This window comes from Panthera pardus, unplaced genomic scaffold (genome assembly GCF_024362965.1).
Source record: "Panthera pardus isolate Hobbes unplaced genomic scaffold, ASM2436296v1 HiC_scaffold_19, whole genome shotgun sequence".
Classification (NCBI taxonomy): domain Eukaryota; kingdom Metazoa; phylum Chordata; class Mammalia; order Carnivora; family Felidae; genus Panthera; species Panthera pardus.
This window is the reverse complement of record NW_026526754.1, coordinates 14,030,880-14,041,387: the sequence shown is the minus strand read 5'-3', so window position 1 is coordinate 14,041,387 and position 10,508 is coordinate 14,030,880. Positions and strand designations below refer to the sequence as shown.

Below are 10,508 nucleotides of genomic sequence, written 5' to 3'. Positions count from 1 at the left end.
AGAAGGAGGTTCAGTTGAGCCCTGGGTGTTTGCCAGCCTTGCATCGCTAGTGGCCTACAGGGGGGCGATGCCCTCACCGCCCCCCCCCCCACTCCCTCCCCCGCACTCAGAAGCTGCTTGGCTGGGCTGGTTTGAAGGTGACCCTCTGGAAAAGCCAGGACATTTGTAGAATACTTGTGGATGATACTGGGTGAAAGTACTCTTTGCTGGGAACCTGCAGCCTGTGTTCGCCATGCTGGAGGCCTCCCAGTGAGCACAGCTGGGGTTCCTGGACCCCGTGGTGGGATTGCCTGTAATTAGGACCTGGGGTCCCTCCCTGTTGCACTGGCAGCGGCTGGGTCTCCGCCTCTGGGACTGGCAAAGGCTGCACAGAGCTGGGCTCTGCGGGGCCCAAGCTCCTGGCCCGGGTGCTGGCATTGCCGACAGAGCCTTTAGGATGCCAGGCACTGCCGGGTCTTAGGGGGGACGTTGCATCAGGACAGCTGCCCTTTTCCCAGGGGCTGGGGCATCTCGGGCCGAGAGCCAGGCCAGGCTGTGAGAGGGGCTTGGCCCCCACTTATCGCTCAAGGTCCTTGAATAACAGTGGATAACAGAGAGGGCGGCTCTCAGGCTTCTCTGGCTGGGCAGGGCCACAGGGGTTGGGCAGGGCTTGTGGTATCCCCGGGGACTTAAAAACAGGGCCCTCAGGGCAGTCGGCCCACACCTTCCTTCCCAACTGCAGCAACATGGCCTTTCTCTGGCTTCTCTCCTGCTTCGCCCTTGTGGGGGCTGCCTTCGGTCGTGAGTGTCGGGATCCCAGGGGTGGGCCTGCTGGGCCTGGAGTCGGCTTGCGGGGAGGCCCTGAGCTCCCAGCGGCCCCGCGGCCAGGCCCATCGAAGGAGCCCGAGAGGCTCTGTCCAGAGTGAGCCTTGGGGGCTGGCTAAGAGGGACTTTAGAGACCCCTTCTCTGCACCCTTGGGTCTCTTACCCAGACAGGCAAACTGAGGCTGCGGAGAGCACAGGGGTCCTCTTGGGGCCCTCTGAGCCCTTACACTCTGAGACAAGAGGGTACCAAAGAGTTCTTTGGCCCAGTTCTTTGGCCGAGTTCTTTGGCCCAGAAGTGGCTTGGGCAGGGGTGCCGTGGGCAGAGTGAGGGTATGGTTGCAGGAGACTCTCAGTGCCTCCTCCTAGGATTTTTATTTATTGTGCCAGGCACTTTCAAAGCCCTTCATTTTCCATTAAAAAAAAGAAGAAGAAATAATAGAAAATACAGAAAATGACATTCCAGCCATGTACCTACCATCAGGGTTTTGTAAATATTACCTTTTTGCAGACTGGCCTCAGGTACTTCTTTTTAAAACATAAAATAGATTCAGCTAGAGTTACCTTCTCCCTCCTCCCCTAGAGGAAGTTGAACCCAATTCCGAACTTGCTGTGTGGGTTTTACTAATTTAGTACATGTTTATAAATCCATAAACTCTGTACAATAGTTGTATAAGCTTTCACAAACAGTATTATACTCTATGTCAATTTTAAAACATGGCTGGGGCGCCTGACTGGTGAAGCTGGTGGAGCCTCCGACTCTTGATCTCAGGGTCAAGGGTTCAAGCCCCACGTTGGGCTTAGAGGTTACTTTAAAAAAAAAGCGCCTTTTCCCACCCACCTGATGTTTTAGATTTATCCCCTTTGGTGCGGAGACCCATTCACTGTAATCACGGTAAAGTACTCAGCTGTGTAAATACATCCTGGTTTAGCTCTAATGTTTTTGCTGTTGCAAAGAAAGCGATTAGTATGATGACATATGTTTTGGCAATAATGATCTGCACGGAGTCACCCGGGGGCAGCAGGGCGGGCACTGACCTGTAGAGAAGCCTGCGTTGCCACAGGGAGCGGGGGAGGGAGGGCTGCCTGGTGGTCGGGCCTGCACCAGCCTGACCTTCCTTGTGCGGGTGCTGAGAAGTCCCCAGGTCCCGGCACAGCAAGTGCGTCACAGACACATTAAGTACACCTGTCTTTTCTCATCCTCTGACAGTTCGAGCCCATGTTTTGTGTTTCCCCCCCTGTGTTCTTGTACGGTGCAAAGTCCTGTTTTATTAAATAATTAAGAAACTAACACTTGACACGATGAATAGTTCCTGAAACCTCTGGAAAAGAAAAGTCAGCGTAGGCACAGAAGGGTGGAACGTACCGGTTCTTACCGGCTTCAGCAAAGCGTCAGGGTTCTGGACTCCCCGTGTACTTGGGGTTGGCCGATTTCACTGCTCCCATCTAACAGGTGAGCTTTGACCTGTGAGGTTAGCCTCGGGTGCTCCCCAGTTTACTGAGGAAAATGAGCCCTGGAGATTCAGTGACGCCCTGAGGTCTCTCATAGCATGAAGGCTGGGCCTGGGAGTCCAGCCAGGCAGTCTGATTTCTCAGCCTGTTTTCTGCTCCTTCATCAGGAAGTCCCCCGGCAGGACCTGCCCCTGGCCTCTGCATCCCTGGCAGGGTGCCTGGGGGCTGGCTTCACGCGGGGATCCCTGTTGCTAGAGGTTGAGGACTGCGGCCAGAAGTCGCCTGGAGGGTGGTGTGGGGTCCTGGTGGAAGGAAGCAGGAGTTCTGTGGACTCTGGGCCTCAGCCTTCTTCCCTCTTCTCCTACTCCCCCAGAATGTGGGGTCCCCGCCATCCAACCTGTGCTGAGTGGCCTGTCCAGGATCGTCAATGGCGAGGACGCTGTCCCGGGCTCCTGGCCCTGGCAGGTGTCCCTGCAGGTGAGGGGGTTTTCTGTGAAAGAGTGGGGGACACACTGGGGTGTTAGCCCAGCTGGGGCTAGGCTGGGAGCTTCTGGTGTCCAGCTAAGCCTGACCCTCCCCATGTCCCTCCAGGATAAAACCGGCTTCCACTTCTGCGGGGGCTCCCTCATCAGCGAGGACTGGGTGGTCACTGCTGCCCACTGTGGTGTCAGGTGAGGCCTGTGCGGGCTCAGGGCTCTGCTTCTGGCCACATGTGGGGGTGAGGAGGGAGCAGGGCCCACTCCCAGTCCTTAACCCCCATTGATTCCTCTAGGACATCCCACGTGGTCGTGGCTGGGGAGTTTGACCAGCACACAAATGAGGAGAACATCCAGGTCCTGAAGATCGCCAAGGTAGGCCCGAGCCCTGCCCAGCTGGCCCAGGAGGCCCAGCTGCGGGGCTGCGGACAGCGGCAAGAAGGTCAAGACCCTTGGGCTGCTTGAGAACACAGGAGCCCGAGTGGCTGGGCTCGCCTCCAAGTTCTCATTCCGGGCTCCTGTGGATCTGTTTTCCCCACGGGGGCCGCCAGGAAAAGGGCTTGGACCCTGCCGATTGCTGACTAATCCGAGGGCCTAACTTTGTCGTTTTGGCTCCGCCCCACAGGTTTTCAAGAACCCCAAGTTCAACATGCTGACCATCCGTAACGACATCACCCTGCTGAAGCTGGCCACGCCTGCCCGCTTCTCCGAGACCGTGTCCCCTGTGTGCCTGCCCGCGGCTACGGATGAGTTCCCCCCTGGTTTGCTGTGTGCTACCACAGGCTGGGGGAAGACCAAGCACAATGGTGAGCACCACCTGGCCTTTTCACCCAGGAAACGCATCTGGGGCTGGGGCTGAGCAGCGGGGGTCTCCAGGTGGGACCCATATGGCTTTTCCTTTTTTTCTCGTCTAAATTGCTACACACTCTGAAACCTTTCCATTTATTTATTTATTTAAAACCCTCTTTTAAAAAAAAGTTTATTTTGAGAGAGACAGTGCAAGTTGGGGAGGGGAGGAGAGAGAGGGAGACACAGAATCCAAAGCAGGCTCCAGGCTCTGAGCTGTCAGTACAGAGACCAATGCAGGGCTCGAACCCATGAAACTGGGAGATTTCATGACCTGAGCCGAAACCAAGAGTCGGACACTTAACCCACTGAGCCACCCAGGCGCCCCTAAAACCCTCTTAATGAAAACCTTCGGAACATGAATAAAGATGAGCTTAAATACTGCACACTTGAAGACGAAGTTGCTGAAGAAACGCCCAAGTACCAGCAGGTGGCACTCTCACTACGTTGCAACGAGGTCCCCACGGTCGGGTTTCCAGCCTGGACTCCTCTCCAGACTTGAGGCGGGCGCTTGTGTCAAGCTCGCCGTGAAGTCTGGGCCGGGAGTCAGATGTCCGGCTGTGGTTCGGGGCCCTGAGAGTCCGGCTGGGTCTCCCCTCCCCCGGCTGCTCCCTCCGCTGACGATCTTCCTCCGGGGCCCCGGGTGCTCCTGCCCAGGCCCCGGCTCACCCTCTGGTCCTTGACCGGGACGGAGGCGGCCAGGAAAGGGCAGCAGGAGGACGGTGCTCCCCCATCTGCCACCCAGAGCGGCGGGTCCCCAGCAGGGGCCCCGTGAAAAGGACGTCAGCCCCCTTCCCCGGAGGGGAGGCAGTGCCCCCCGCCCACCACACGGGCTGCCAGGGCAGGGCTCGCGTGAACAGCTGTGCTGGAAGCCATGTCACCACTGCCTGGTGTGGAATGGGAGAGGAAGGGGTCCCGCAGGGACTGACTGTTAGGTCTGAGGGAAGGTGGGGAGCTCCGTTTCCGAGGTCATGGTGATGGGGAAGGACTGGGAGCAGGCAGGGGGCAGGCAGGGTCTCCTCCACCCTGGGGTGGGCCGGCTGGGTGAGGGCTCCTGACCTCCGCTCCCCCGCCCGCCCCCGCCCCCTGTGTCCCTCCAGCCAACAAGACCCCCGACAAGCTGCAGCAGGCGGCCCTGCCCCTCCTGTCCAACGCCGACTGCAAGAAGTTCTGGGGCAGCAAGATCACGGACGTGATGATCTGCGCCGGGGCCAGCGGCGTCTCGTCCTGCATGGTAAGGCCTGGCTCCGCCCCTCCCCGCCGGCCCCGCCCCCGCCCCGCCCCCGCTCGGGCCAGGCGGCTGCTCCTTTCTGCCGCGTCGGCTCCACCCCTCCGGGCGGCCGTGGTGCTGGGGGCCCCCACGCCAGCCAGCCGGGGGAGAGTGTCAGCCACGTGCCCCAGGCCCACCAGGAGTAGGCGACAGAGCTGGGCCTGCCACGTGGCCCAGATCGGAGAGCCTCCTGCCCGGTCTCTGCCCCCACACTTGTCATTTGTCTGCACAGAACCTGCGCGGGGGCAGGTCAGGGCGCACACCGGGGCCCCGGCACCCCGCTTCAGGCTTGTAAACAGGTCCTTTCTCCTCCTGCAGGGCGACTCTGGCGGCCCCCTGGTCTGCCAGAAGGACGGAGCCTGGACCCTGGTGGGCATCGTGTCCTGGGGCAGCGGCACCTGCTCCACCTCCGTCCCCGCCGTGTACGCCCGCGTCACCGAGCTCATTCCTTGGGTTCAGGAAATCCTTGCCGCCAACTGAGCCTCTTTCTCCCACCGTCCCAACCCCGAGTGTTTCCAATAAAAGCATGTGACGGGAGGCACTGAGTTACCCTGTGTCTCTGTGTGACCTGGGAGTCGCGGGGCTGCAGTATCACTGTGACCCAGGGCCGGTGTTACCAGCGTCTTTCCCAGTTAATCCTGCTTTCTTAGAAAGATCTAGCTTTATTTTCCATCCTCCCTGCTCAGGACTCCACTCGAGGTAGAACTGAGTTTCTATCTGCTGGAGCCAGCTTTACCCAAGGAGCTCTCTGGAAGGGTGCGGTCCTCGGCCAGGCTATGCAGTTCGTAGCCCTCACCCTGTGCTCCAGGCACCTTCCCCTGCCTCTAGCCCCCTGCGCCCCCTGCGCGCCCTGCGCCCCCCTGCCCTTTGCCCTTCCCTGCCTGGGGTCTGCCGCACAGGCTGGATACACATTAACCTGTGCAGGTCGGGAAATACCCAACAGGCACCAGCGCTTGTCCCCTGTGCCCTGGCGGCCCCCTCCTCGTCCTCTGTATTTCTGGGTTCCGCAGTTAAATCTAGAGGCCGGATCAGACGCGGGGTCACCCCCTTGGCCAGGCTGTAGGTGGGGGCCGCTTCCTTGGTCAGGAGCCCTCAGGGCTGGCTGGCTCTCTTTCGGTGAGGTGAGCTGACTCTGACACTCACCGCCTGGGTCCGTTGGTTCTTCCAGGGCTTGCACGCTGGAGGCAACTTAATTTGAACACTCATTTCTCGTATATTATCTAGAATACTTCCACAGAGACACCCCCATCTGTCAGTTACCCAGTGGTGCTGTTGGTTTAGCACATGGAGGGGAAAGTTTACCTCCTTTTCCTTCACGAAATTTTTTCACGTTTTTTCTTTCACTGATTTTTAGGATAATGAATTTGTTCTCTATCATCCTCCAAAGGCAACCCAGTTCATTATGCGTTTTTTTTTTATGTTTATTTTTGAGGGGAAGCGGTGAGGGGCAGAGGGAGAGAGAGAGAGGAAGACACAGAATCTGAAGCAGGCTCCAGGCTCTGAGCTGTCAGCACAGAGCCTGATGAGGGGCTTGAACCCACAAACTGTGAGATCATGACTTGATCCGTAGTTGATCACTTAATGGGCTGAGCCACCCAGTCAACCCAATTTTTTAAAAGTAGGCTCCACACCCAGCACAGAGCCCAGCGTGGGGGTTGAACTCACAACCCTGAGATCAAGTCCTTAGCTGAGATGAAGAGTCGGACCCTTAACCGACTAAGCCACGCAGGCGCCCCAAGTTCATTATGTTTTCGCATATCAGAATTATGTCATTTCCTGTGGATTTAAACATATATGAGGGTTTTGATCCATCGTAATTATGTCCTTATTGAAGCTCAGGTTGTGTCCCCTCAACCAGTGGGAGCTTCTCCCATTGGCTCAGAGGCATTGTGACATGGTCCAAGTAGGGGTGTCATAGCTTCCTTGCTGTCCAATGTGACAAGACACCTCAGGCCCGGAATCAGCGCTCTGACCAAAAATCCCTGGTTTCTTTTAGTTGGGAAAGGAATTTCAAGACCACAGTCTGGGTGTGGGGGATGCTCATGGTTATCGGATTGTTTCTAGGCCTTTCCAGTGGACCGAGCAAGGAAATATTTGAAGGTAAATAATTTGAAAGATGAAGTACCTCATGAGTTCCTACTGGTATTTCAAATCACAGACCAAAGGTGTTTTTACTTCACTGTACATAGAATACATCGGCATGTGAGAATGAGAAGCTTCACTCTCAAGGACACGGGGGCTGATGGAACTAGAGTATTCTAAATTTATGTCTGCTTCATCTCATATCACACACATGAGCTGCGGGAGAACAATACTGTCTTCACCGATATAATGAGTGAAAACAAATTGTATTTTGCTGTCCTTGATTAAAAAAATTAATGTTTATTTTTATGAGAGAGAGACAGAGAGACAGAGCACAAGCAGGGGAGGGGCAGAGAGAGGGGGAGACACAGAATCAGAAGCAGGCTCCAGGCTCTGAGCTGTCAGCCCAGAGCCCGACGCGGGGCTTGAACTCGCAAACTGTGAGATCATGACCTCAGCCAAAGTCAGACGCTCAACTGACTAAGCCACCCAGGTGCCCCTTCTGTCCCCAGTTTTAAATAGTTGTTGGACCTTTCAGCCCTTGAGTGATTGTGAATTTGGGGCTCACCGCTGGTCTTCGTGGCCGTGCCTCTGTAGCCGGTTTGATGAGGGAAGTTCATTCTCTGGTAGGTTTCTAGGAAAGGCTCGTGGGATTAATGCTGAGATCGTGCGCGGCCAGGGCAGTGTGTGTTCAAAACTATCAATTTATTGCCTCTCAGCTCCAAATTCACACTTACACACCTGCTCTGCCATACTGGATGGAATTCCTGAAAGCTTTTCTTTTGCACAATGAACACAATGTCACATCTGCTCATAGAAGTTTCTGGAGGGACACTGCAGGAGGAAGGTTCCTGCGGTTAGAGGATTGGTCAGCATGGCAGGTGTGAGGGTGTTCACGGGGCTCCGCGCCAGCCCCTCCGAAACACAGGCGGTCCCTCAGCGATCTCACAGCCCTGGTTCCTCCCAGGGGCCACCCTCCCACGGTCCATCCAACCTGGAGACAATCTGGCCTCCTGCTCTCTGCCCACCTGTCCTCCAGGTGAGGGGTTTCTTCTGCGGCTGTCCGCACGTGGACACCAGCTATGCTGGCCCGTTTTCCACAGCAGCCGCTGCATTTTGCTTTGCCACCAGTGATGTGTGAGGGTTCCAATTTCTCCCCATCCTCACCCTTTTTTAAAATCATAAGCCCTTGGGGCACCTGGGTGGCTCAGTCGGTTAAGCGTCTGACTTCGGCTCAGGTCGTGATCTCACGGTTTGTGGCTCAAGCCCCGCCTTCGACTCTGTGCTGATGGCTCAGAGCCTGGAGCCTGCTGCGGATTCTGTGTCTCCGTCGCTCTCTGCCCCTCCCCTGCTCATGCTGTCTCTCAAAAAATGAATAAACATTGAAAAAAATTTGTTAATTATAAGCCCTTATCCTGTCTTGCTAGGACATTGCTTTGAATGTGTAATATTTCACTAATTTGATGCTATTGTTAATGAGATAGCTTTCTTAATTTCCTTTTCAGAATGTCTATTACAGGTGTAGGTATATACAACCTCAGCTGATGTTTGCATGTTACTCTTGTACCTTGAAACTTCTCTGAAGTTATTAGCTTGAATCACTCGCTTGTCCATTCTTTGGGATTTTCTAATGAAAAAAACCTTTTTTATGTTTATTTATTTATTTTGAGAGGGAGAGAGACAGAGCATCAGCAGGGGAGGGGCAGAGAGAGAGAGGGAGAGGGAGAAACCCAAGCAGGCTCTGTGCTGTCAGTGCAGAGCCCGACCCTGGGCTTGATCTCACAACCATGAGATCCTGATATGAGCTGAAACCAAGAGTCCAGCAATTAAACGACTGAGCAACCCAGGCGCCCCTAATTTTTTTTTAATTTTAAATAGGCTCCACACCCAATGTGGGGCTTGAACTCAAAACCCTGAGATCAAGAGTCACATGCTCTACTGACTGAACCAGTCAGGTGCCCCTGGGATTTTCTGTATGTAGGATCAAGTCATGTGCAAATAGATATAGTTGTACTTTTTCCTTTCCAATTTCCATGACTTTTTTTTTTCCTTGTCTAAATTGTTCTGGCCATACTTTCCGGTATAATATGGGTCAGCAGTGGTGAAAGCAGGCCTCTTTGTCTTGTTCCTGATCTTAGAGGGAAGGCTTTCAAACCTTCACCATTGGATACAATGTTACCTGTGTGTTTTTCATAAATGCCCTGTATCATTGAGTGAGTTCTTTTGTATTTTTCGTTTCCTTTGTGCTTTTTATCATGGAAGGATGTTGAATTTTGTCAAAGGCTTTTTGTTTTTGGGGTTTTTTTCCTGCACCATTTGAGATCATCATATGGGTTTTTCTTCATTCGGTTAACGTGGTGCATTCCACTGTTCCATCTCTTAGGTCCAACCACCTTTGTGTGCTTGGGATAAATCCCACTTGGCCATGGTGTATAATCTTTTTAGTATGCCTTTGGATTTGGTTTGTTGGTATTTTATGGAGGGCTTTCACTTCTATACTCATCAGAGATACTGGTCTACAATTTTCTTTTTTTGTAATGTTTTATCTGGCTTTGGTTTCAGAGTAACACTAGCCTCCTAATTTCATTGTGTTGTGATTTTCTAACATGGCTGTTTGGCTCATTAATTTTCTGCATTTCCTCTTTTCTATTATAAATATTTCAGGATTTAAACTTCCTTCCAAGCATTGCTGTCATTGCAGCCCATAAATTTTGATATGTAGTATATAGTTCTAAGTATTTTTTATTTCCACTATGATTTCTTCAACTCATGAGCTGTGTAGCAATGTGTTCTCTCCTGCTCTAGTGAGCTTTTTATGAAAGAATGACATAATACAAGAAAAAGCACAAGTTGTGTATAGTTTGATGAATTTTTTAATGTTTATTTATTTTTGGGAGAGAGAGAGAGACAGACAGAGGGAGGGAGAGAATCCTAAGCAGGCTCTGTGCTGTCAGCGTGAGCCCAACACAGGTCTCAATCCCACAAACCCCGAGATCATGTCCTGAGCTGAAATCAAGAGTTGGTTGCTCAACTGACTGAGCCACCCAGGTGCCCCTCCGAGAGAGTTTCTTAACCTACCTTCTAACCCATCAATTTCTCAACTGCATTAATTTTACTATTAATCCTTCTATTATGTTCTTTACTTCAGTCACTGTGGTTTTCATGCCTAGTATTTCTAGTTGGTCCTTCTTTTTCAAGTTTCTTGTTCTTATGTGATACTGCTAGCAAATGATCTCATCTTGCTTGGTATGGTTTTTAACCTATTTTGTCTCAGTCCATTCCCCCCCGCCCCCCCCCCCCCGCCCATCTGTTTCCAATGGAACCTGTAATTCCCATTTGTGGATTTCTTTTGAAGGAGCTGAGGTCCTCAGAATTCTCCTTATTTTGGACTAAGAGCACATATTCCCACGGGGCACAGAGTCCTGGGTCCTGTGACACACACGGAGAGAGGCCAGTGTGCCTGCTGGGTGCCAGTCCCCTGAGCTCAGGACCCAGAAGCCGTGGATGAGCCTCAGGAATGCAGCTACAGCTCAGCACTGCCCTTCCCACGGGGAGACTGTTCTGGGCTGCATTTGGTGCTC

The 10,508-nt window shown here is 53.4% G+C and overlaps 1 protein-coding gene across 1 annotated transcript; it reads left to right on the top strand.

Annotated features, from left to right (window-relative positions):
• The first annotated feature begins 663 nt into the window (after positions 1–663).
• Positions 664–5,382, top strand: LOC109245699 (chymotrypsinogen B). Its single transcript, XM_053906677.1, has 7 exons — positions 664–780; positions 2,627–2,730; positions 2,845–2,924; positions 3,026–3,104; positions 3,355–3,535; positions 4,676–4,809; positions 5,164–5,382. The coding sequence occupies exons 1-7, from the start codon at positions 726–728 to the stop codon at positions 5,323–5,325; spliced, it is 795 nt and encodes a 264-aa protein (XP_053762652.1). The 5' UTR covers positions 664–725; the 3' UTR covers positions 5,326–5,382.
• Positions 5,383–10,508: the final 5,126 nt, after the last annotated feature.